Here is a 26,393-nt window from a genome sequence, read left to right on the forward strand (position 1 = left end):
GGAGAACAGGAGGCTTAAAATCAGAGAGATGAGACTAGCCCTGGAGAAGAGAAGGGTTAGACTGCAGTAGTTCCCAAAGATGGTGGCAGCAAAGTAAAAAGGGAAAGGGAGGGTTCTTTTGACCCTATGGTCCCCAGAGGGATTGTCCCCATGTACAGTGAAGGAGATGACATTGATAAATGGTTTGCAGCCTTTGAGAGGTGCTGCAGGAGGAGGAATTTAAGTCTCAAGCACTGGGGCGCTCTACTTTGGGAATTATTCTGATCTAAGGGCAATGATAGACTTCTGACTCTTCCTGAGAAAGTCCAACATTCACATGAAAGAGGCCCTCATAGAAAGGTTTGGACTCACTACAGAGGAGTACATAGTCAAGTTTGGGGACAAGACCAAACTTGGGTAGACTTTCTCGACTCCTCAGTCAACGCACTTGAAGCCTGGATAAACCAGAATAATGTAGATACCTATGAAGGACTGTATTATCTTTTGATGAAAGTGTACATCATGACCAATTGCTATACAGAGAAATCGCGACAGCATCGAGTGGATTCTGAGTTGTCTTCTCCCAGGGAGCTGGGGAAGATAGCTGACAAATCGGTTGGATTCAGGGTTCCCCAGAAAAAGACCCATAGTGGGGGTGACTCCAAGAAGGGGGCTCAGACTTCCCAACAGGGGAGACGGGTAGCACCAACAAGGGTAAAAAGAAAAAGTCCTCTTCAGGCTCCAAAAAGAACTCTAAGGAGGGAGGGCCTGAGACTATTGCCAGTCACAAAGGGGCATCACGGTAAGAACTGGGATCCCAAGAAGGCTGGAACGTGGTTTGAATATCATCAGGCAGGGCACAACAGAAGGGATGCAGTTTACACCTAGCAGTCCCCCACAGAGGGTCAGTCCACGGGTGTTGTTAATATTGGGATGGCAGTAGAAGTGTACTCTGGAGAGGCCAGAAGTCACAATCAGGCTACTCTGGTTTCCCTGGGAGAAGTGTACATTGAACCCTTGGCAGTCTTAACTCCAAGCTTGAAGAAGTATAGACAAAGACCAAGAATCAATGGGACTGAGGTAGAGGCTCTGAGGGATATCAGTGTCACCATGGTAGCAGCCAAACTGGTTTTCCCAGACCAAATGATCCCTGGTACTAAGTCACCTGATTACCAATGCTGACAATGAGACTTAGCTTCATCCAATGGCTTTGGTAAACTTAGAGTGGCGAGGAAACTGGCCCAAAGAAGGTGGTTGTGTCTCCTGCCATACCAGAAGAGTGTCTTTGGCAACGATCTGGAGACTACTGCATGGGCAGAAGTAAAAGAAAGGGCTCATCAAGGGTCTCCCTGGGTGGGTTTGTGTGACGGCTAGGGCACAGGCTGCAAGACAGGATAAAGGTAAAGAAATGGAGATTGAAACTATGACCAAGCACTTTAAGAGCAAGAGGAAGGGGACGAAGACTGCTGACCCAACATTTAAGTCCAAACAGGGTCAGGGGGAGAATTCGCCCCATGGTGAGGCCCTTATGCCTTAGGAGGGCACTGCAACTGAAGAGGCCTGGCCTTACCTGGCAGAGTTTCTCTCCAGAGGACCCTCCAGATAGGAGCTTTTCCAAGAGCAAAGAAGATGCCCAACTCCTGAGGGCCCTAGGCAGCAAGCTGCCAGACAAGAAGAGGGAGATTTCAGTGGCACTCACTGAGTTTATTAGGAGGATGTACTGTATACTGAGGCCAGGGACCCCAAACCAGGAGCAGCCAGGAGAGTGGTGGTCCCCCAGGTATACAGGGCGTTCATCCTAACTTTAGCCCATGACATCCCCCTTGCTGGGTATCTGGGTCAATCAAAGACTTAGGACTGGTTGCTGGCCCATTTCTATTGGCCCCAGAGGTCTGAGAAAGTCAAGGACTTTTATCACTCCTGTGTAACCTGTCAGGCCAGTTTACAACCAAAGGCTCCCTTAATTCCACTACCTGTGGTTTAGACTCGCTTTGAGAGGGTAGGGGTCAGCATAGTTGGTCTGATTGATGTATCTACTGCATCTGGGGACAGATTTATCCTAGCAGTAGTGGACCATGCTATTAGATACCCAGAGGCAATCACCTCTTAGGACTGCCACTGCTCAGGCAGTAGCAAAAGCTCTCCTTGGTATCTTTAACAGAGTGGGGTTTCCTAAGGAAGTGGTCTGTGATAGCGGGACAGATTTCATGTCTGCATATCTGAAGGCTGTGTGGGATGAATGTGGTGTAACTTGCAATTTCATCACCCCCTATTGCCAGACTAGTAGCTTGATGGAGAGATTTAACAGGACCATTAAGGGCATGGTTATGGGACTTGCAGACAAACTCAGAAGGAAATGGGTTGTCCTACTGCCATGCCTCCTGTTTATGTACAGGGAGGTTGTGCAGAAAAGGGTTGAGTTCAGCCTCTTTGAACTTCTGTTTGGACAACTTTCCAGAGGTCATCTCAGTCTAGTGAGGGAAGGATGGAAGAAGCCTCTCAAACAACCCAAACAGGGCATATTGGACTGTTAGCTTGGGCTTTGCTCACGCATGGCAGATTACATAAAGAAAGGAAACAAGAATTTACAGGCCAGTCAAGAGCTTTTCAAGCACTAGTATGACCGAAAGACAGCCTTGATTGAGTATCAACCTTGAAAGTAGGTGTGGGTGCTAGAGCCTGTGACTCCCAGGACCCTGCAGGACAAGTGGACTTGGCCCTACCCCACTGTAGAAAGGAAAGGGAAGTCGCCTGTTTGGTTGACCTAGGCGCCCCAGGGAATCCTCACAGAGTGATTCATGTAAATCACTAATAGCCACACAGAACAGGGCTGGCATGACCATGCTCAGAGTCACAGATGGAGGGCAAGAGGAAGAGAGGAAGAGAGTGAACCACTCCCCGATCTCCTCTCAACCAATTCCAAAGTTGGGACAGTGGAGGGTGTTTAACTTTCTGACACACTCAGCAGCAAGCTGACTGCAGACAGGTTCTCAGTTAGTTTGCAGACCCTGGTCAGACAACTTGGTGTACTCATGATGTGGACAGCAGTAACAGCCTCCCTCTCAAGAATAAACTCTACAGACTGTCAAGAAAATGCTAGAGCAAGGGGTGATTGATCCCTCTGACAATCCCTAGTCTAGCCCAGTGGTTCTGGTCCCCAAACCTCACTGAAAAGATGGTAAAGTTGAGGTGAGATTTTGTGTGGATTACATAGGGTTGAATGCAGTTACTAAGACAGATGCACACTCCACACCAAGAGCAGATGAGCGTATTGATAAGCTCGGGCAGCCACGTTTTGTAGTACCTTTGATTTGACATGAGGGTACTGACAGGGAGCCAAGGAGAGACCTGCATTTCCTACCCCAAAGGGCCACTTTCAGTTTAAGGTGATGCCCTTTGGATTAAAGAATTCACCTGACACTTTTCAAAGGTTGGGGAATAGAATTCTGTCAGGTTTGGGAGACTTAAGTGTAGCATATCTGAACACCTTAGCTGTCTTTAGCCCCTCTACCTGGGAGGATCACTTGGTTCACATTAGAGAAGTTGTTTAGGCCCTGCAACAAGGCCAGTAAGTGCCAGATAAGGCAGGGTTCTGTAGTCTACTTGGACCACCTAGTAGGTGGAGACCAAGTTAGACCTCTCCAACTCACAATCCAGACCGTTCAGACCCAGGTCAGAGCCTTTCTTGGCCTGACAGGGTACTTGAGAAGGTTTGTGAAAGGGCATGGTACCATTGTGGCCCCTCTCACTGAGGTAACCTCAAAGAAACAGCCAAAGAAGGTAATTTGGACCACAGCTTGTCAAAATGCATTAGACACCTTTAAAACAACCATGTACTCAGCACCTCTCCTTAAAGCGCCAGACTATGGGAAACAGTTCATTGTCAAGACAGACTCTTCTGAACATGGGATTGGGGCAGTGTTGTCACAAACCAACAATGAGGGTCAGGATCAGCCAGTAGCTTATATTAGCAGGTGACTTCTCCCCAGAGAACAGCGTTGAAACGTCATTCAGAGGGAAGCCTTTGCTGTGGTTTGGTCCCTGAAGAAGATGAGGCCCTCCCTGTTTGGGACGCACATCAAAGTTCAAACTGACCACACGCCTAGCAGGTGGTTGATGCACATGAGAGAAGAGAACCCTAAATTGTTGAGGTGGTCCATTTTCCTACAGAGCCTGGACTTTGCAGTGGAACACAGACCAGGGACTGACCAGTCAAATGCAGATGTCCTTTCCAGGTTCTTCCACTTAGAAGATGAAGACTACCAGAAGGGAGGTTGGCGCTCATCCCTTACATCTGGGGGTTTCATGTTGTAAAGTCTCCTTTTTGGATGGCCACCTCTCACTTTTTGCTGCTTATTGCTTTTGTTTGTGACCTGGAAGTGCACTGAGGTCTGTTAATCATACCTCAGTGCCAGTGCTCTGTCCTTTAAAGTGTACAATGACTTTGTAAACTCGATTGACAAGTACTTTCCCACCCCTTTAAGGCCCTATTAAATTATGCCAGTGGTACCCAGGGTAGGCATGGCAAGGGGGTCACTGGTTGTGCTACCCTGTTTAACACATGTAAAAGCAGAGCCTGCAGAGCTGCCAAGTCAGCCTGCATGAGCAGCTTGTCTGCTCGAGTTTGACTCTGCCCACACCAAGTGCACGCAGAGTCCCTTCACTGCCCATAGCCACCCCTAAAGCAGGTGTGCTGTAGCCCGAGAGGCAAGCTGCACTGTTTTGTGAGTGTGGACATATTTGCATGAACATATATGACTCTGTGGTAGCATTTAAAACGTAATGCTATTGCAAGTGACCGGCGGTCCATAGCATAACATGGGCTGGCACCCAGGCAAACCCCAGATGTCTAGCGGCATGATGACCTGACCGATTTCCCTTGTGTTTGTTGTCAAACATTGTGAGTTTGAACCATAAGCATGATTCGCGTGCCCAGGGTTGGCTAACATGTACCCTGATTGAATCTTTAGAGGATGCCCTCCAAGTTACTAGCTTTCTCTTGCCTTGGCAGACTCCTTCAAGCCATTTGCCACCAAGACAAAAGTCTGCCCTCCTGCTGGTTGTGCTAGTACTTCACAGGACGGAGACAAAGGGTCCCACATCCTCCCTCCTAAGAAGGCTAGTGTTCACAGTAATCAAGGTGGTAAGCCTCAAAGACTTGCAATCTCTTGTCCCCCACTCGAGGGCAAAGCCCTTCCCACCATGTCCAGGCTGACAGGCAGTAAAATTAGTTATGCAGGAGTCGTACACCTCCAGTAGGCTGGCCACACCTTTAGAGAGGGTAGGAGGTCTGTATAGCTGAGGGAAGGTTCTGCCATGTTGGCAAACCTTGGAATTAGAGGATTCTGGGTAGAAAAGGGATGTATCCCCTCAGGAAGTTATCACCTCATGGGTGGACTAACATCAGGGACCAGTAGCTCTTTGGTCCCTGCCCCTTAAATCCTTAATGTCCCCTAAATTAGGATTTAAGGGGCTGCCCTGGCACCAGAACCACATTTCTGTCTTTGACTCCGAGAGGAGGCACAGAGAAGATGACATCATTGACAACAGGACTTTGTACTCTGCCACAGCACAAAGAGAGGACTCCTAAGTGCCCTGAGGAGACCATATACTGGAATTGTGTGTTTGACAAGTGCCCGTGGTAAAAGCTTGTTGCTCCCAGCAAGGGAAACTCCATTGACGCCAGAAACTGAAGTAGACTCCCTTGACTGGTGGAACCAGTCACCTGCAACCTGCAGAAGAACTGTTGTGCTGCATCACAAGAAGTGCAACCCATTGGGCCCTTCTTGAGTGAGATCAAAGAAAGTCAGTGACCTGCTCCCCAGGAGCTGTAGTGAGGCCCATGCCAAGTTATATGCCGCTACACCACTCTTGTCGACTACCAGTAAACGAAGTACCTGTGGAATACTTTTACCGCTGCCAAGGCTTGTCAGTTTCCAGCCCCGTAACTGACCCCTTACAGGACATCACCGACTCCACAGCAACTCCCAGCAATAGTGATTGATATTGGCAACAACCCCATTGCTGACACCCTGTAACCTGAAGAAGGTGACTTTGACCAAGTGGCAAAGCATCTTTGGTGCCAACCCTTCTGTGATTGACAGCTGTAAAGCTATCTCTGCACCCAGAGCAGCCGGACATGGTAGCAAAGTTCCAGCTGTGGAATCCAGATCCTGGGTGCCTTCCTGCACATAAACAATCATTCAAAATGACACTTTGGTAATTCTATGTGTGCTACATTCTGCAGCACACATAGAAGTGCCAAATCGCCATTATAGACTGTTTATGTACAGACAGGGAAACCTTCCTACACATAAATAATCTATCCCCTCAAAGCAAACACCCTTGCACTATGGTGGAAGGAGGCCTGTGTTGGCACAGGCAGCTTAATTTAGCGCCGGCATAGAAGGAAACACTGGGGTGTGTCTTATTCCTGTAAATACAGTGCATCACTGAGTTTCAGAAGTGGCACAGTGCGGCGCTGCTATTTTTGATACAGCACCGCGCTGCGCGACTTTGGCATACATCAGGTTCTTATTGTCTTAGGATTTATAATTGTGAATACACAATAATTGCTGCTACTACACTGTAATTTCAAGTGAGCCATAGTTAGGTGAGGGGATATTATGTCATATCTGCATCTAACCCTCACTATTCTAAGTTAATCCTCACAGAATGGGAATAACCACGTAAACCTCTTTTTCTGGGTCAAAATATGCATGGAAATCCCGATTCCATGCAAGTTAAAACACTCATTTAGCTCCTGCTCTGGTGTCAGTAAATGGAGTGGGCTATGGGCTTGCATTCTTATATGTTTCATGCTTCCTCATGCCGTAGAGGATTTTTGGGTGGGGGCTGAGAACAGGAGTGAGCAGATTTTTCTGTTTAAGCTTCGTGTGATTTCACTGGCTGAATCTGTTTTTAAATCAATCTCTGTAATCCCCTAACGCAAGAAATTGACACAGGAACACCAGAACAATTGTACTCCGGTGGGCAGTATTTAACTTGTCTTCTGTCCACTGGTAATTGGAGCCCAAGGGGAGTAACACATTTTAAAAGTGGATTTCTTTAGTTAGTTTGGCAGTTGAACTAAAATATATCTGAATTCAAAAATGATTATGATTGAGATTAAAACATTATAATCAAAAACGTCTTAATACAAATCATTTATGTTATGTGAGTAATTATTTACAGTTAATAAAATCTATGCATTTTGAGTAGCATAATTCATATCTGCATTGCAGTAACTACTTTGTTATGTGAGTTTCTTCTGTCTTTCTGCACTGGTTTAAACTGCTACTTATAGGCTACTGCAATATAAACCAGTTTGAACCCGCTTAATTCCAGCAAACCTCATACACTTTACATAGCAGCCTTAAATTATTTGCACACAAAGATACACCACTTGTACTTGAATGAAAAATACAGACCCTTTTTAACTAGGCCTGGATGAGATTTGAATTATGCCAGAGTAATGGGAGTAATTTCAGTAATTACGCATTACTCTTGTGATACTAAATTACTGACATTATGAGATTGAGCCAACTTGAGTAATGAAGAGTAAATTGGGGCAAATATCCTTCTGCATGAGCACAGAAACAACAAACTAAGAGCCTCCTTTGATAGGAAATGGCGCAGCACGGTGCTGTAAGCAATACTGCTGTGCCGAGCTGAATCATTTCCATAATGCAGGGATATGTTGTATTTACAAGAATACAGTGCATCCCTGTGTTTTCCCCTGCGCTAAATCAGCTGCGCTGCACCATAGCAGCCACCCTTAAGCCATGGCGCAAGGATTCCTGAGTGGGGGGCGTGATTGTTTATGTCCAGGAAGGGACACCTTCACATTAATGGTGATTTGCTCCTTCTATGTATGCTGCAAGATGCAGCACACATAGAAAGAGCAAAAAAAGAGGAGAAATAAAAGTAATTCTCCTCGTTGAGCCACTCTAAGGCCATCCCTCTGGTGGCGTTAGTTTTTGGCGCTGCCTATGATTTACAATTTCTAGTAAATTTGGGGCAGCGTCAAAAAGAAATGGGTGTTGTGTGGTTATGCCCACAGCAACACCCATTGCATGCCCCTTTGCGCAGAAAACTGTGTCAGGGAGGTCCTATTTTACAATGCCATGTTAAGCCACATAAAGTGGCTTAACACCACCTTTTAGATATGGAGCTGGGCATAGAGCCAAGGAACTCGTAAATGAGGTCTTCAGAGAGAGTGAGTGGCTGCTGGCTCCTGCTGTTCATGTCCTGTAGGATTTAGGGCTATTTCCTTAGCACAAAATGCATCCTCTGGCCCAATTTTGATGCAAGAGTGCATTATGCACTAAGAAAATTGCACTAAATGCTGGATTCTGCATCTCACATAATTATGCATAATTACAACTGATTTGCATTAGTTATGAGTAATTATGCTAAAGAGATTTACGCCAGTTACGCAGGCCTTTTTTTTTTTTTTTTACTGTGCCATTGGGCAAGCTCATTTAAGAGTATAGTGACAGCTTTTCTTCGATGGCCATTGGACCATTTGAATTGGCTAGTGCCTCATTCCCGTCTGGCAGAATTCATGTCTTAAATGTATCTGATGCAACTTTTAAAATATTTTTCAAACTCACCAGATTTAAAAAGCTAAACTGGAGGTATTTTTTTTAGATTACCATTATCTTGAAATTTGCCCAGCTATTGTTGTTACTGATAGTTATTCGAGCTAAAAAAAATCAAAAGATCTTGTCAAAATAAAAAATAAAACAATTGAACTCAGAAGATGAAGTGCATTACTCATAACAATAACTGTAACTATAGCATGCAGAAAATAACAGTTGTATTAAAGTTGAATATATTAACCTTTTCTTGATATTGCCGCCGTGATGAATCCAAAGACTGTATCAAGGCCGTGGCATGTCCCACAAACATGGCATAACAGGTGGCCCCCACAATCATGCTCAGCATGGTAATCCAGAGGTCAGACATGCTTACTGGGGCACGCGCTCCGTACCCGATGCACAGCATGTGGCTCATGGCTTTGAAGAGCGCGTATGAGTACTGCTTCCCCCAGGAGTCATTCTGAAAGAAAAGAAACCGAAAGTGACTGAGTCTGCAAAGATGCACGTGCACACGTCGCGCAGCTGTGTACAAGAGGATCTTTACAGAGGAGTGTTCTACGGGGCTATCTAACCAGCAGTGCCACAGGAATATCCGCTTTAAATCATTTGTGTAAATAATACCTCAATGAATCGCATTAAACTTGCATGAGCTCAGCAACATGAGTAAAAGCATAACTTTTTGGGCGAATGCTCTAAATATAACGTCTGATGATACCATAAAAGCATTATGTTCTAAGGCTGCTTTGGAGGTGTTGAACAGAGCATGAGCCTTCAAATGCGCCCCTTCATTTATTATTTTTTGAGTAAAAAAAACACTAAAATGTGTTACTCGTGCCCTAAAGTGTCCTTCCATTTCTTGTTGCAGGAAGGTTTAATGCTGAAATCTTCCAAAATCTAGTCTTGCCTTTTAAGTATAATGTGAAGTTTAAACTTCACCTTTTCAGTTTTGCAGTATTTTCATGTAAAGGCTCAAGCTGCCAGTATGGATGTCATTAGTCCCTGTAATAACTAAGATTGCTTTTCTGAATAATGAGAAAAAATTCCTGAAAGCACCTCACCATTTCTCACTGAGTGGAGGTACCCTCAGAATGTGTTTAAAGGATTCCTAATGAGCTACTTACATCAACCCTTATGCGCCAAAGAAATTCATTTTTAAAGCACAGAGCAACAAACTCTACAGTTCTTCCACATACCACAAAGCAATCTGCAACAATATATAATTTATATGTCTATAAAGTACACTATTTTAGTAATAGAATATTGTGAGTTCGAGGGGATGTCATCATAAGGAATTCATAGTGTGTCAATATATCCTACTTGCATAGTCTTGCCATTAAAACTTAACAGTGGCCCATATCTTCCTGAGCCTATATAATTGTGCTTGTGCATACCAAGAAGTTCCTACTACTTAATCTGATCCTTGCTGGAAAGCATTCATGCCGGCATATTTTGAGTTCATTTTATAATTTTATTGATTTGTTTTCTAGAAGTGAATTTAAGATGAGACATACTGGCCACGGATAAAACCTGAGGCTCCATCTAAAAGACTTTATGTATATATGTATATTAGGACGAGTTCTGACCTTCACTAAACGTTTTGACATCCCTAAGAAGCTCTTAAACCAAACAAGGAATTTAAAAACTACAAATGCACGGTACACCTCTTAATTAGAGGTGGAAACAGATCTCTCAGTGGGGGAAAGCAGTAGAGAGTTGGGTGTCACAATGCGCAAGCACATCACACGGAATACCAACTAATCCGATAAACCAGCAGGAAAATCCCTTTGAAATCCCTCCCCCCAGTTAGAGGAGACACAAAACTAAGAGGGGACAGGATGGGAGGATAAGACTCGGATCCCCAGAGGGTTACCAGGAGCAAGAAGGGGGAGACTCATGGGAAGTTTTTTTTATTAACTGTGAGCAAGACCGTGAGGTCAAAACGCATTGGTGGTGGTACAGTTTAAAGTGCACTTCTGGATAAAGCAATAAAATCTCCTGGAGTCAATTGCTTGGCAATTGTTTGTTTTGGATATATATATATATATATATATATATATATATATATATATATATATATAGAGAGAGAGAGAGAGAGAGAGAGTTGTGCTGGTGTTATAGGGTGCTCCATATAAAGGAGCTGCTATACACACACACACACACACATATATTATGTATATGCAGACTGAAAAACAAAGGCTAAAATGGTGTTGCAGTTAGATGAAAAGAGCATAACATGTTAATCTAAACAAACACTGAAATTCAGGAGGTAGAGTTTACTAAAGTATTCGTAACTCATTCCATAAATTAACTATAACCTGCACCACGCCATTCACGGTGTTGTCATGAATTATGTCCTTGCAGATTTAATCAGTGTTGTTACCAAAGCTGTCGTTGAACACGCCATAAGTGTTGTGCTATATGAGAGTATAAGCAGTACATTGCTGCGGTCAACATCAAGTTTGGCGATGCAATTTTCCTTGCTTATTAGAATTTAACATGTATATAGCATGGCTTAGTTCTACATTCCTCTTCCAACCATTTTCCATCCTGTTCCTTCAAGTAGATTGCCAGGAATTGTAGTTTATGACTCACATCCTAGTTGCAAGGGCCAGGGTGTAAAAAGCAAAAGTTACAGCGAAAGAACAGCCAGTCATCACAGGCGAACAGTTCGTATACCCTCACACAACAGAACAACTGCTACAGATCTGACAAGCTCAGACGTCAAACAGCAGTAGCCATGAGGTCAAAAAAGCTTTATTATGATAAATTAAATGTCTCTATCAGTCATGAAATGAAAGCCATGGCAGGAAGTGCCATCTGGGGAAATAAATCTACTTTGGTAAAATACGACCATGTAGAATGAGAACGCCACAATCACAAATAGGAATATGTAAGGCGCAAAAAGCCAGAGAAATGTGAGTTTTAGAGACATTAGTTACACAAAAAACACCTTTGAGCGAAAAGGACTGCAGGCTGTAACCGAACACACAGTAAGTTATTATCACCATTAGAATCATGTACAAATAAGACATTCATTTTAAAGTAAACAGCATTCTATGCAGCTCGAAGAAGGGGAAAGGGCGGCTGTGTATACATCACCTTCTTAAACAATACAACATGGGGTTCGAACACAAACACTGCTTAAAAATAATGAAAACCATTTTAATACAAATGCCTATTTACACCTAGGATATCTTTCCAGCTTCAGGGAAGGTTGGCTGTTGGAGGGGCAATCAACAATTTTCTGCGAACCTATGGTGCTCAAATCTGGGTGCAGCGTATAGACCTAGGGGATTCAGCAAATAAATGTGTCGGCAGCCTTATGAGAAAAGATCCAAGGATTGTCATTCTATAACTATTAAGAGGCTATAAAATGTGACTACCAACAGGGAACATATTTTGCAAGCCTCATGCATGGAACCTCCGGAGGTTAAAATGGACTCTAAAGCTTTGTCTGTCCTGAAAACAGAGAATCTAGTATACCAGAGACCAACATCTGCACTGCCCCCCAGCACTGGGTACACGTGGTTATCTTATTGTACTGGGGAACGTCTTTTTGCTACCTCATAAGACTTCAGTCTTCTCTCTGCTCCTCAAGGGGCTGTGGAAGCTATTGAACAACCCATTCAAAGCAACAAGTGCAGCTGTTCCCAGTCCTGCCCTAGAGGTCTGACAGCAGGCAGATACCAACACCTACTTATAGTCCTGGCCCCTTGATATACCTCCATAAAAATTGTTGTCCAGAGATTTTAATTTTTGATTTGTATTTTTGTTTCATTCGAGAAATAATTTAGCATGGGTAGTCACATGTGACACATGGAGGTAGTGCATGATCTACTTGATGGATTCACAGCCTCGTTTTAATATTAGTGGATACAATGTTTAGTTTACTACGCACTCTAGAACACATGAGCTCATCTTTAGCTTTATTCCTAAAGGGCTCCACAAATACAACACTATTTGCATTGAAGTTATCTTACTCTATCTTGGCGTCACATGTGTCCCACAGAATTGCCATTGTAAGACATATGTATCATCATACCGTACTATTGCAATGTATCACACATTGGTCTTCCCAACACCCATGTTATAAAGCTACTGCGGCTCCAGAATTGTAATGCTTGCCTCCTGTGAAGTCTGAACATTTATGTCTTTCCCTGGTCTCCCTTCAATGTCTTCCCATTCCCAGTGATCAACTACAACTTTCTGTATAGAGCACAAGACAAGCTACAGCTTGGATCCTCTTCTTTATCACCCAAATTATTGAATTATGCTCCTTTTCCACGTGACCTTTGCATGTGTCAGTTTCATCTTTCAATGAAGTCTGACTTAGCAAAGCCTTTTCTAACTCCAAGAATGTTCTAATGAGCAATTAGCTCCTTTTCCATCGCCATTTACACAGCAACCTGCAGACCTAGTGTGAGGTTTTCTTTGATGCAGGTTATTGTAGCCAAAAAAGACTACAGGATCTGTAGAAACACTAAAACTGAAAAGTGTGTTTTTTCAAAACCATAAAACAAGCTTTAGAGGAAGTTGAATGTTCAACACAGTCAATGTATCTTAATTGGAAAGTAAACACATTTCATCCTCGTTGAACTGTCCAGTGGCATTTATGTAGGCAGTGCTTAATTTGTAACAGAATACATGCTGCGCCAAAGTGTCAGAAGCAAAACTCACCAACACTCTCAAGCACCCCCTCCCACCAGACGCAGAGGACGCAAACAAAGCTGCACACAACCTACACCTCTGGCTATCGAACTGCGCCAACAACGTAGCCCCCCCTGAGGAAATCAGCAGGATATCGACAGAGAAAAACACCTAAATGGTTTATGGCAGACAGCAGGAATCCAAACGCGCCTACAGATGACTGGAATGGAAATGATGGATCAGCAAATCAACTGAAGACCACACAGCCTACAAAAATGCAGTCACCATCCACCACCAGAACATCAGAGCCACCCAAAAAGCAGCCTTTCAAGCACACCTTAACACCAACACTCACAACAGCATAGACAAAGAGTTCAGGAACCCTGAGACAGATACCTCATCCACCCCTCCCTCCCAAGACCTTTGCAACAACCTCAGCACCTACTTTCACTGTAAAATCCAGGACATCCACGAAGGTTTTAGCAACCAAAGCCCAATAGCATCGCTGACCACCACAGGCCTAGCACCTCATCAGATACTGAACTCCTGGACCCCCATCACCCTAAGAGTGATGAGCTCCATCCACTCAGGAGCACCCACAGATCAGTGCTCTTATCATATCCTCAACCTGGCCAGTGCCACCATAGCACAGGAGCTACGCCGAACCATCAACCGATCCTTTGAGTCCACCACATTCCCCTCAGACTGGAAGCATGCCAAAATCAACCGGCTACTCAAGAAACCCCAACCCTAGGGAGCTGAAGAACAACAGACCCATCTCTCTGCTCCCATCTCTAGCGAAGGTAATGGAGAAAGCCATCTACTAGCAACTCACTGAATTCCTTGAGACACACCACATCGTAGACCCATCCCAATCTGGATTCAGTAGCAACCATAGCACTGAAATCACACTCTTATCAGCCATCAATGACATACGCATCATACTAGACCCCCAGAGGCACGGCTGCACTCATGCTCCTCGACCTCTCCACTGCATTTGACACTGTCTCCCACTCCACCCTCTGCGACAGACTGCACGACACCGGCATCCAGGATAAAGCCCTGGATTGGATCAGGTCCTTCCTAACTGGAAAAACACAGAGTGTCAGACTACCACAGTTCACGTCAGACCCAAAGACACTTGCTGCGAAGTGCCCCAATGATCTTCACTCAGCCTGACGCTTTTCAACATATACATGACCCCGCTTTCCAAGATCACCAAACAATATGGGCTAAACATAGTCTCCTACCCTGACAACACCCAACTGATCCTCTCCCTGTCCGAGGACACTGCTCAGGCCAAGACAAATTTCCACAATGGGATAAGAGCAGTCACTGCCTGGATGGAGGCCAGCTGCCTCAAGCTCAGCTCAGACAAGACAGAGATCCCTGTAACTGTCTCCATCCCTTTTGCCTGGAATGACTCCTGGTGGCCCACTGCTCTCGGAAATGCCCCCACCTGCACAGACCACATGCACAACCGGGTCATTATCATGGACTCCTCTCTATCCATGATCCACCAAGTCAATGCCATCTCTTCGTCATGCTTTCACACCCTCTGACTCCTGCAGAAGATTTTCAAGTGGATCCCTCCAACACAAGTAAGACAGTCACCCATGCACTCATCACTAGCAAACTGGACTATGGCAATGTACTCTATGCCGGCATCACCAAGAAATTTCAATCAAGAGTACAGAATGCAGCAGCCAGACTCATCCTGGACATCCCCTGACACAGCCATATCTCCTCCCACCTCAGAAGCCTACACTGGCTCCCAGTCAACAAGCGCATCACTTACACACTCCTTATCTACACCTACGAGACTCTGCACAACATAGGACCAGCATACCTCAACCACTGCCTCACCTTCTACGTACCCAACAGACATCTGCGTTCCTCCCAGCTTGCCCTTGCAGCCGTCCTCAAGGTCCAGAAAGGCACAGAAGGAGGAAGATCCTTCTCTTACCTAGCACCCCGGACATAGAACATGCTACCTCTCAAGCTCAGGCAGACCGTATCACTGATGCAGTTCAGGAAAAACCTCAAGACCTGGCTCTTCGACTGAGCAGCACACCCACAAACAGCACCTTGAGAACCTATGGGTGATTAGCCGCACTTTACCATGATTGATTGATTGATTGATTGCCGCTGAAGGTTTAGCTCAGAAGCCCATGGCCAGGGCTATTGAAATTCAGGGTGCCAAATGCCAAGGCTGCTTGGTCTTGATTCTACCTCATGCTTAGTAAATCATCAGACAGTCCCTGCTTAATTGTATTTAATGATTGCAAATTCCTCCCTGCTTTCTCTCTTTGTTGCTTTGTTTTAATACCCTTTTCTTCCTCCTTGTTTCCTCATTTTGTGTTTTTCTCTCTCTTCTTCTAGTTCAAAGTGTGTTAAGGAAAAAAAGTGCTGGCTCCCAAAAATGAGTGCTGATGGACTTGAACTGCAACAACTGGCTCAAATTAACTGCTACATGTGGGCAATACAGGTGAGAAATAAAACTTCAGCCAGAGAGAAACTGCCTGGTACAACCAGCATAGACCAAATTGTCCAACCAAAGGCATCTTGCCCACTGACTGAATCCAATGATAAGGGCAGAGGCAGTGGCGTAACAAATGCCCCCGCAGCCCCTGCGGTGTGGGCCACCCCTGACCTCCTGGAGCTCCGGGGGCCCCTTAGCATAGCACCCTGGCCGGAGAGCTTCTGAGTGAGTCCAGAAGGAGGCCCTCCGTGTTCTTTGCAGGGGGCGGCCTCAAGTTTCGTTACATCACTGGGCAGAGGCATGCTTACCCCATGAGGAGGTGCGGCTGCACTAGCTATAGAGACACAGCTCACAAAAATACATTTAGGGCGAATAACCAAATTTGAGAGGTTGATAAGAAACACACGCTAATCGTGGAAAGTAACTTGCTGCTGTGAAAACATCGAGTCAATGAAGTTTAGGCTGCACAAAATGTTGTAGGCAACCATCCGGCCATTTCACGTTCATAAGCAATGGCTGTTTCCGCCTGATGTATGTATAAAGATACTTTATTTGACAGCATTATATATATTAAGACCATTTCTAAAAACATTATCATTACAAGATTGTATTCTTGGCAAGTTCTATTCTTGCTGTTTACCGAAATAAAAGCCAGCTTTTCCAACCATGAAGAAGGATTAGCAAGGCCTGCGCAGTACAATCAGAAAAATGTCCTCTCCTGCCACTCTTGACCTTTTTAGTACATGCGGCCACCATAATTTCTGCTGGATTACCGGATTAGAGCACCAATGCACAACAGTCATTTCACATTTGTCAAGATTGTTTTCTCACATTTTGCCCACTTCTTTCGCGAAAGATCAGTTTTGTGACACCTTTGCTTTATGGCTTTCAAATACAATAATTCCACTTTAAAATGCTTTTCATCCTGAGCATCGCTGATCCAGGGCAGCCTGACACACTGATGATAAACTAAACAGCACGTCACAGAAAACTTTGAACCCTAGTCCTGCATGAGTTTGACGATATGAAATGAGGGCCATTTCTCTCAATGTGACTTCATCGTATGGGAATCTGTACCAGTCATGAGGGCCAGCTGTAGCAAAGTCTTAACTTGGAGGTCTGTGTTACACACATGAGTTACAATGGTCATAAAATATAATTTAACAGAATGCATCTTTGTGTACCTAGGACACCCATTGATCCAGAAAATGTCATGCGAAACAGAAACATTGTCAAGATAAAACATTTAACAGACTGAAAATAAGATGCTCTACCTGCTTACCATGTTTATCTAGTACTAGAGTTGAAGGCTTGTGTATGTCTTTAATTTACCATAGTCATCTGAGTGAGAGGAGGAGAAAAGTACATTCTCCACAGGCAAGCGACACAGATTTGGGTTAATACATCATAAGGAAAAATATGACATGGCTGTACGTTAGGGGTATGATATGCAAAAAAAGTCTGCCTACTTCACTAAGGTCTACTGAAATCGTTACAGCTTTATGAATTATTTGCCTTTGGCCTTTTGCATAAAAATCAGGATTTCTTCCAGGAGTATGGATCCTCGAATTTCGTTATTCATACCGGGCTACAGTTATTCCCGATTCACAAAGCTATGCCTCAAAAGTACACCAAGAAGTTTCCCCTTGCAGATGTGCAGCTGCTATTTCAAAGATCAGACGCCCAGGACCATAATTGGGATTTGTGGTCAGAAGAAAACTGGCCTACGATCAAATAGGATTAAACCCCATTTACCGCAAAGCCTTCCATGCATAACGCGCTGTTTCTGCTGGGCATTACTTCGGCGGCATTCCTGTGGTGGGACTCCATCCCCCAGGTTCCTCAGCTCCATCAGGCGCTCATAAGCGCATCAGACACAGGCAGCGAGGGGTGCGCAGTTTCTGCTGGGCATTTCTTCAGCGGAATTCTTGGGGTGGGACTCCATCCCCCAGGTTCCTCCGCTCCATCAGGCGCTCATAAGCGCATCAGACACACGCAGCATGGGACGTGCTGTTTCTGCTGGGCATTTCTTCAGCGGAATTCTTGGGGTGGGACTCCATCCCCCAGGTTCCTCAGCTCCATCAGGCGCTCATAAGCGCATCAGACACACGCAGCGTGAGACGCGCCCGGGTGCCTGCCGAGGCGAAGACCGGGCCAAGACAGACCCATCTACGCCCGTCATCGCCCGTCAGAGGCCGGGCAGGGCGCAACCATCTAACCCCCAGGAAGTAAGTCTTTGTCTAAGGGAGTTGTCTTGATTACGCTCACTGTTTTTTATATTTTGACTGAATAAGCGTGGGGAAACGCAAGGCCCACCCCAGTGGTACGAAAAAATCAAAAAAATGGTCTAATGGCATAATGAGTGGCCAGTCAAATAAAGGAAGTAACCCTTTAGAAGACACTGATATTCTATTTGAAGAGGTAGAAGCTATATTGATAAGCAATTCCAATTTACGATCTACATGTCATGGTACTGCTGTTACTTCCGCCAAAAAGATTCCCAATATATTTAAGAAAAAGCCACAGTTGTCTAATCCCCCCGTACTGGATGAACTAAACAAGGCACCTCAAGAGCTGAGACCTATCTCTCCACCCGTGTTAAGCATCCCTCCGTGCAGTGATCTGGCTTCTTTAGGGTGTTCTCCCACTGAGGGAAAGGCCCCCCCATCCCCCATTAAGTCCTGAGATCTTGGTGTCCTCCAATATTCCATGTTTTAACAATTATGGACCTTTGTTAGAGATTGGGGAGTCCCATGTCTGTGACTTACATTTACATCCTGAAGCTTGTAGAGAAGAAAATGCTGCGACTAGTTTGCCCTTGGATCTGGACAGACTAGCACAGCCTTGTGGGAAACCTGATCTGGCCTCCATCTTTCAAAAAATTAGATGAACTAAAGAGCTTGGTGTTACTGATGATGGACAAATTTGTGGAAGAACTGGAACAGAGGTGTGCATGCAAATGCCTGAGGGTCAATGGGGGTGGAATCTCGCCTTCTCCGGGGGTCTTGCCCACTGTTCCCCTTGTGACAGAATTTAGTACTCAAGTGGACTTGCCTCCCCTGGGCCCGACTCTTACAGCCCCCCTGGTAGTTTTCCTGTATCCCGTGCAGAGGGTCTCCCGGTTGTGCCAGCAATTGCTAGGAGGAAGTATAATTCTGGTTTTATGGACAGGAACAGATGTGGGCCAGAGAGGCCACGTAAAGTCCAGTCTTTTGATCTTGTTAGGGCTCTTGGGGAACTATTGGCACCCAGGTGCATGCTGGATCAACTATTTCCTCCACTGATTTTTGTAAGCCATCTAATGATGCTTTACATCAGGTTGGAACGAGTCGACCTGGTGTTAAGAATAAGGGTCGAGGCTCGTGGAGTAAAGGAGGTACTATTTATATGGTTGGGGTAACAAAGCTTCCTATTGGCTCTTGGGAAACCCAGAACTCCCTAAAAAATAAGGTCATTTTTAGCTATGAGTTCAGCGAAATTGCCTCTCTGTTATCCATGCAGATATTCTTGAGGTGGGCAGACACAGCCAGTTAGGCACAAACCTTGATTGTATCTCTATTCGTTTTGTAGACAGGCTGTTGGTGGATAACCTCATTGATTATCTCAGAAATCTCAGAGGGGTGGGTATTAGACTTAAACTCCATCTGCCCCCTGGTGGACCTCCAATTCTATGGGATGGGCCAGCGGGCGAGGAATACGACCCTGGTCAAAGATGTACTCTGGTCCCATTAGTCAATCATCCCCATTCACCACCAGAAGTAGATTGACTACTTATTGTTCCTCCCCTAATGTCCCCTATTGTGTTTTCTGGGACTAGCTCTGGAGAGGTGACTGTAAATCCTAGGGAAGCTCTGTGTTCTAGGCCTGGTGTTTTGACAACTAGTTCAGAACTTTCCATCATGTCAATTTGGCTGGGTTAGGCAGGAAGTTGGGAGACCCCAAGTGAGTTAATTATATTAATAAGCAGGACATATGCCTGTTCCAGGAAGACCCGATTTACCTGGATGGTTTTTGTTATATTTTTCTGCTGCCCAGCCAGCATCATGGGGCTTTGGCCGTTCTAAGCGGGGGGTCTTATGATACTGCTAAATAAGAATTTGCAGTGCGATCATTTTGCTTTAAACATAGACTCTCCTGAGTTATTGGGTGTCCAGCTTGCATTTGACCCAGATTTTAAGATGACTTTAATTCATGTATATGCCAGGACCGTCTCCTGGGGATTAGAGTCTCAGACATTGGTTCAGTTGTCCGAATATATGGACACTCTGCATCCTCTGCATCCCTCAACCAAATTAGTGGTTGCAGGGGATATTAATTGTACTTTCGAACCTCTCTGTTCAAATAGTGATCCGACGGTTGAAGAGGATGAATTCTGGGGCATTCCTCCATTGATGAATAAGACACAGTGTACTGGCTCATGTGCGGCCTTACAGTTGACTTCCCTTTGTTTAAAATATGTATTAAGAGCATGTAATGGACACACTTGTTCTGATTTGAATGTTGCACCCACTTTTAAGCAAGGGCTGTTTTCTAGTGTTATTGACTATTTCTTAGTGGATGTTAGGCTTTGGTCATTGTCAATTGACATGAATGTGGACTTTTGTCACGTGTGTGACCATAATCCCCTGCTTCTTACCCTACACAGTAACGTATTTAGGAGATCACAGCACATCCATTTCACTGTGGTTCCAGGGCCTCTTTTGAACAATAGTCATACTCGTGTTAGTTGGCCTAAAGTAATGTCTAACCCTTATTTGATCAGGGAAATTTATCAACTTTTTTTCGACGTTATGACTGGCTATGAGGAGCATGAGATTAGCGACATCCCAATCCTTAGCATTCATGAAGGAATGGTAAGGAATCTACAGTATATTTTTTATAGGAAGACTACCACCGAGCAATTTTCTGATAATCCTAAAGGTAGGGAGTGGTTCAACAAGGATTGTTCTAATGCCAAATCAGCTCTAGAATCTGCCATTATGACTTGCTCACAGGGGGCGATTAGAACAGCTAGAGTCGCCTATAATAATACCTTAACACAGGCAAAGAAAAGCTGGGAAGACATAACCTGGCAGAAACTGCTTGATGCAATTAAACACAATGACAATGGGACATTTTAGAAGCTACTGTCCAATAGACATAGAGGGGGCAATGGAACAATTCGCACTTATATCTAACATAAAAGTTGGGTGGAGTACTTTTCCCAACTTTTTGCTCCATCTAGCACCTTTGCGATGCAGAAACCCCTCCCTTTGTAGATAGCTAGAATCTGTTATATGCCTGTTGATCAAGGAATGGATACTTCTAGTCATGATGACTGTATTGTTTTTACATTGGCGGAAACCACAGCTGCTATTAACTCTTTAAAATCTGCTAAAGCACCAGGCCCTGACAAGATACCGGGGGATCTCTTTAAATCTGAACCAGTAATTTGGTCCTGGTACATAAACATGATTTCAAACGCCATAGCTGCAGGAGGCCCAATTCCTGACACTTGGAAAGGGGCTGAAATAATCCCCATTTATAAAAAGGGTGATGTGAGTTCCCCTGCTAATTATAGACCAAATAGCCTTATTGATAATCTTCGGAAAATCTTTGCTATGCAGCTTTTGGATAGGCTTTTGGACTGGGCACAAGACCATCAGGTGCTTTCCCCACTTCAGACGGGCTTTCGCCCGAAAATCAGCATGGTGGATCAGGTTTTCAGGCTGACCCTCCTATATTGGAAATATGTAACCCTGGCGAAGCAAAATTTATATGTTATTTTTGTGGACCTTCAGTCTGCCTTTGATATGGTCCCCAGAGAAAAGTTATGGGATGTTTTGCGCAGAATGGGTGCCCCTGTTAATCTATCTACTACAACGGTTGCATGAGAACACATATGCCCAGATGAGATGGGGTAGTCTGGGAGAGTTAACTGATCATATAGCCATTCAGCAGGGGGTTCGCCAAGAATGTGTTCTTGCACAAACTCTTTTAACTTTATTTATAAATGAGGTGGTGCATGTTGTGTCCTCCTGCCAAAATGACGCTCCCTCCCTCAATGCGCAAAAAAATCCCATATTACTTTTCGCAGATGACTCCATTCTCATCTCTAAAACCCCTATGGGTCTTCATATCCTTGTTGACAGGTTTAATGCTTTCTGTTCAGACCATGGCCTGGAACTCAGTGCCAGTAAAACCAAACTGATGGTACTCATTTCAGGACCAGATATGAGATGTACCATTACTTTAGATGGGGCTCCCTTAAGCAAGGTTTGCTCAATAGATTATTTGAGAGTAAGAATCACAAACAACATGCATTGGGAGGACCAGATCTGTAAAAGTGTATCACTTCTTCAGCACAGGTCAGGCGCCATTCTGCATTTTTTATAAAAGCACTGCCAAGAAAGCTGTTTCTCCGGCTATCAAGATCTATTTTGCAAAAGCGCAGAGTACTGCGGTATATGATGCTGAGGTGTGGGGCTCTTCTAATACCAACAAATAGTCTGTGGGCGAGAATAATTTCGCCAGAGCTCTACTTTCATCTCCATGTGGTACACCCTTGACTGCAATCTTCCTGGATCTCGGGCTTAATCGCATCTCTGATGTGATAGCCCTGAGACCCTTACTTTTCTGGGTAAGGATCTGGACCACACCAGAGCTCAACGTCTATAGGGACTCCCTTCTTGATATTCTTAATAGACCCAATGCAGTCTCTATCCCCTGGCTCAGGTATGTGTCAAAGTGGTTTCATACCCTGGGACTTGGGAATTATTGGGAGAACCCTCAGAATTTGGGAAAGGCCCAAATTCAACTTCTGAAATCTGTCTATTGGTCTTATGTTAGAAATTATTATCTCCTTTGTACATCATATGGACGACTGACCACTCAATTTCTTGATTTTAAATGGTATCCCCAGTTCAAATTTTATTTAGATTTTATCCCTGACCTTTTGGGCAAGAGCTTGTATGCTTGTTTTAGAGTCGGTGTTTACCGTTAATGTTCTTAACCGATAGTTGGAGACCACTACCAACATCCGATATATGTCCTGGCTGCAATCATGTTTCTGAATCTGTTGCACATTTTATGTTTTTCTGCCCAGCATATGCCCTTCCCCGGCGTAAATGGATATGTCCACCTTGCCGGAATATGGACATAAGACAATGCAGTATCGCCCTTAGGATTTTGAGGAGCGATACTTCACTTGCCTTAATCTGTGCGGTCAGCAAGCTCCTTGTGGCTGCATGGCACACACGCACCTGTCTTTTAAAAAATTGTAATCTGTAAATATGTATACTGCAGGATATAGAATGAGAGTCTTATTTTATCATATTGTTGACTGATGTTTTTTAACTCTTATTTATTCATTTATCTAGTATGTATTTTTGGACTGTTGTGGTTTTATGCTTTGATGGGTATTTACAACAGAATAAAGGTTGTGTTGATTGATTTGATTGAATTAAGCAGCAGTTATGTGCTTGTTGCTCTTTGACACATTGGCTCCAAATAGCTACATGTGAATATTGGCGAGGGACTGCTCATATCAGTAGCTTCAGCCACTCCTCCTTCCCCTTTGTATTATGATGTAAAATGCAACATTTACCTTTTTTTTAATATAAAAACTATATTCAAATAAAAAACACCTTTTATGATGGAAATCAAGCTAGCTTGCTTGCCTTGATTGCTTTGTGCAGTCTGCCATGGGTATGTAGATTACACCACTTGCTAAAGTACAACTACCACCAGAACAAGATCTCGGTTTCTGTTTAATAAAATAACATTCTCTTTAAGGAGAGATTTATCATAATTGTTTTTGTTTTATCTCATAATATTTCTGTAGAACATCTAGAAGAAGGACTGCTGTCTGATGAAGGAAGACTGGATCTGTGTAGCTTGAACCCAGGGTCTGCAGAAGAGACTCTCAGGGTCAGTTGGCCTACCTCTCGCTTAAGATACAGGGGCATAAGAAGCTTCCAGAGGCCACCCTGTACCTTTCCATCTGACCAGCACCAACAGGGCCTGATTGGACTTGCCTGAGCCCTGCTGCTGGCCTCTACTGGCGTTAGCTTCGATCCTCAAGAAGTGCCGGTCCACATCCTGGAATCTGGTCTGGCATCAGAGTGTACTCTTGTTGCCTCATAGTCACAAGTCCTGAGCTCCAAGTGAAAATCCAGAAGTTTTTTGGCTCTTCACAATTGCAACGGGACTCCTTACATTGCCGGACTACCATCTGCACTGCCCGTCAGCCCAAATCTCAAAAGATGACCTGCTCTTCTGGTCAGCTCCAAGATGCAGAGTCAACATTGACAGTCTGAGTTGACTGCCAACATGAAGCTCCAGTTGCAAACAGCGAATTTCTGTGGTGCTGACCTACTCTTTGTGCAAACACTGACTTCTTGTGTTACCCACCAACACAAAGCTATGCTGCAACTCCCCGCATTGACTTGGACTAAGAGAAGGTAACATACTCAGTGGGACAAACCTAGTCGCAGTATTCAAACTGCGCTCCATCATGGTTGGTCTGAAATTACAAATTTGACCCAGTCCAGTGCAACTAGATAACCTCAATTGGCTCATTGTGCTTTTGACACTATTTTCACTAGAAACAAAAACATCTCTCTGGTTCAACTGATTGGGTTTTTGGTGTCATTCTAAACTGGTTTGTAATTTTTCTTGTGTTGTGTTTTCAATGAATTACTGTTTGAGTGCAGCATAAATACCTTACAAATTCTCTCTAAGGTAAGCCTGACTGCTTTCATGTGAAGCTATCAAAGAGATTAAGATCACTTAGCGACTTATGTGGTTCACCCTGAAAAGGACTGTGTTTATTATTTGAGTGGAGCTTCAATCCCTCTCAACTAATAACCCAATTTCTTACACCAGGGAAAGAGAAAACAGGCTTCACCAGTATCTGGTGCCATTTACAACTTTTAGATGTGTCAACCATGATGAGTTAACAGGGCTGGGTTGCTTCCACATTTGTGGAATAATGGCATAAGCTGGGTTGGAGAAGCAGCACAGACACCAGTGCACTGTCTAAGCGGTAGGCCAAGTGGATCAGACCAAACCTGGTGCTGATCTCATGCTAGGTATAGCATGAGAACTGTGCCCTGATAGCATGGGGAGCCTGTGTTGGTGTCCCAGGGACTGCTGGGACACCACTGGGAGACAAGAGGAGCGAGGTGGCCAGCAGAGTCGGGACAGGGGTGTTTTTTTATTTATTTAAGTGTTTCTCCCATCCCTGTTACGTCTCCAACCTCACCCACCCTTTGAGATTTGTGACAGCCGGCACTACCGTACAATTTGAATAGAGTTGCATCCGTGTGACTTGCATATGACTTTTCTACATTTATACTTATAAGTGTAACTAAATTATATAGCTTCCAGTGCACCGCATTTACATGAATGCAGTTTAAGCACCCAATATATATTTTGAGCACAATTTCATTGAACATTTCTGGAATGCATAATGGCACAGCCAAGTTATGCTCTCTACACGGCGATACCTAAAATAAAGTTAAACTTGGTCAGAAAATCCTTAAATGCACACCAGTTTTTACAGTCAAACCTCAAACTGCCTACTAAGTCATGCACACAAGGCGTGTTACTCACACCCTGAGTCCATGGTATTGGCATGCAGAACCCGCACTATATAGAGAAACACCACTACAAACAAAATTGAATAACGCATTCAACCTTACAACTACCTGAAGGGGAAATATCAAAGAAATCCCATGTGTTATTTTCTAAGGGTAAGTAAATAAAGAAATGGAATTCTGTTTGCGAACAGTTCCACATTTCCTTGTCTGACCATGAACTGCTCTTCGTGATAATATTATCCTTTCCTGTGGCAAAATGACTCATAAATATGTATAGTTCCTTTTGGTTCTCTGACACAGTTGAGCATGTCAGCTATCTGCCCAGGAATTCTTTTGATCTTACAACTTTTACCCTCTCTGTTATTTATTTAATTTAGTCCTTGGTTTGTCTTGCAATGTAGTTCAGGTGTCACTATTACTTTTTCAATATGTCTTTTTCAGTGATTACTCTTTTGGCTCTGATTATGAGTAGGCATAATGAGGTGAATTGTATACTGCACCTGGTAAATAATCAAACCTAAGTGTGAGGTACTAGATCCATTTCCAATGTTTTTATTTGTAAATGAGGCAACACTCCTTAAATTGGAGAGTACACTCTGAATTACATGTTTTGTCTTTTTGTTGGCCTTTTCTCCTTTACAGTTTGGCAGGTTTTAACTACTGATATGAGTTTAGGAAAATAGAGGGGCTGTGCTAACTTTCCACATCTTCCAATTCCTTCCTTTCAATTATATTTTATTTGCTAAAATGTGTAAACCTAATTTGGATAGTTTTTGCCTTATTCTCAGCCCTATATTTGCTGATTTTAACAACTCTGTGCACATACTCTTGCTGAAAGACATAAAGTGCATGTGCTCCCCCTTTAAACATGAATAAAATGGGGTTTCCCTGACTCACACATTTAACTTATCTGTAAGTCCCTATAGTACAGGGTGTAGAAATACTACTTCCAGCCGGAGTGCTGCAGTGTAACACCTGCAGGACAACCTTTCAAAATATCCCTTTTTGACTGATAAATACCTCACTTTTTAAAATTAGCAAGTCATCCTGATGTAGGCCCTGAAGCCTGCAAGGCAGGGTGCATGGTATTTAAAAGTGGGA

At 44.1% G+C, this 26,393-nt stretch overlaps 1 protein-coding gene across 1 annotated transcript in view; it reads right to left on the minus strand.

Moving 5' to 3' along the window:
* Positions 1-26,393, minus strand: part of HCN1 (hyperpolarization activated cyclic nucleotide gated potassium channel 1) — a 982,006-nt gene that overhangs the window by 289,063 nt on the left and 666,550 nt on the right. The window contains exon 4 of the mRNA XM_069221581.1: positions 8,824-9,042. Coding sequence (XP_069077682.1) covers positions 8,824-9,042 — 219 coding nt within the window. The remainder of the gene's footprint in view (positions 1-8,823; positions 9,043-26,393) is intronic.

This window comes from Pleurodeles waltl, chromosome 1_1, assembly GCF_031143425.1.
Source record: "Pleurodeles waltl isolate 20211129_DDA chromosome 1_1, aPleWal1.hap1.20221129, whole genome shotgun sequence".
Classification (NCBI taxonomy): domain Eukaryota; kingdom Metazoa; phylum Chordata; class Amphibia; order Caudata; family Salamandridae; genus Pleurodeles; species Pleurodeles waltl.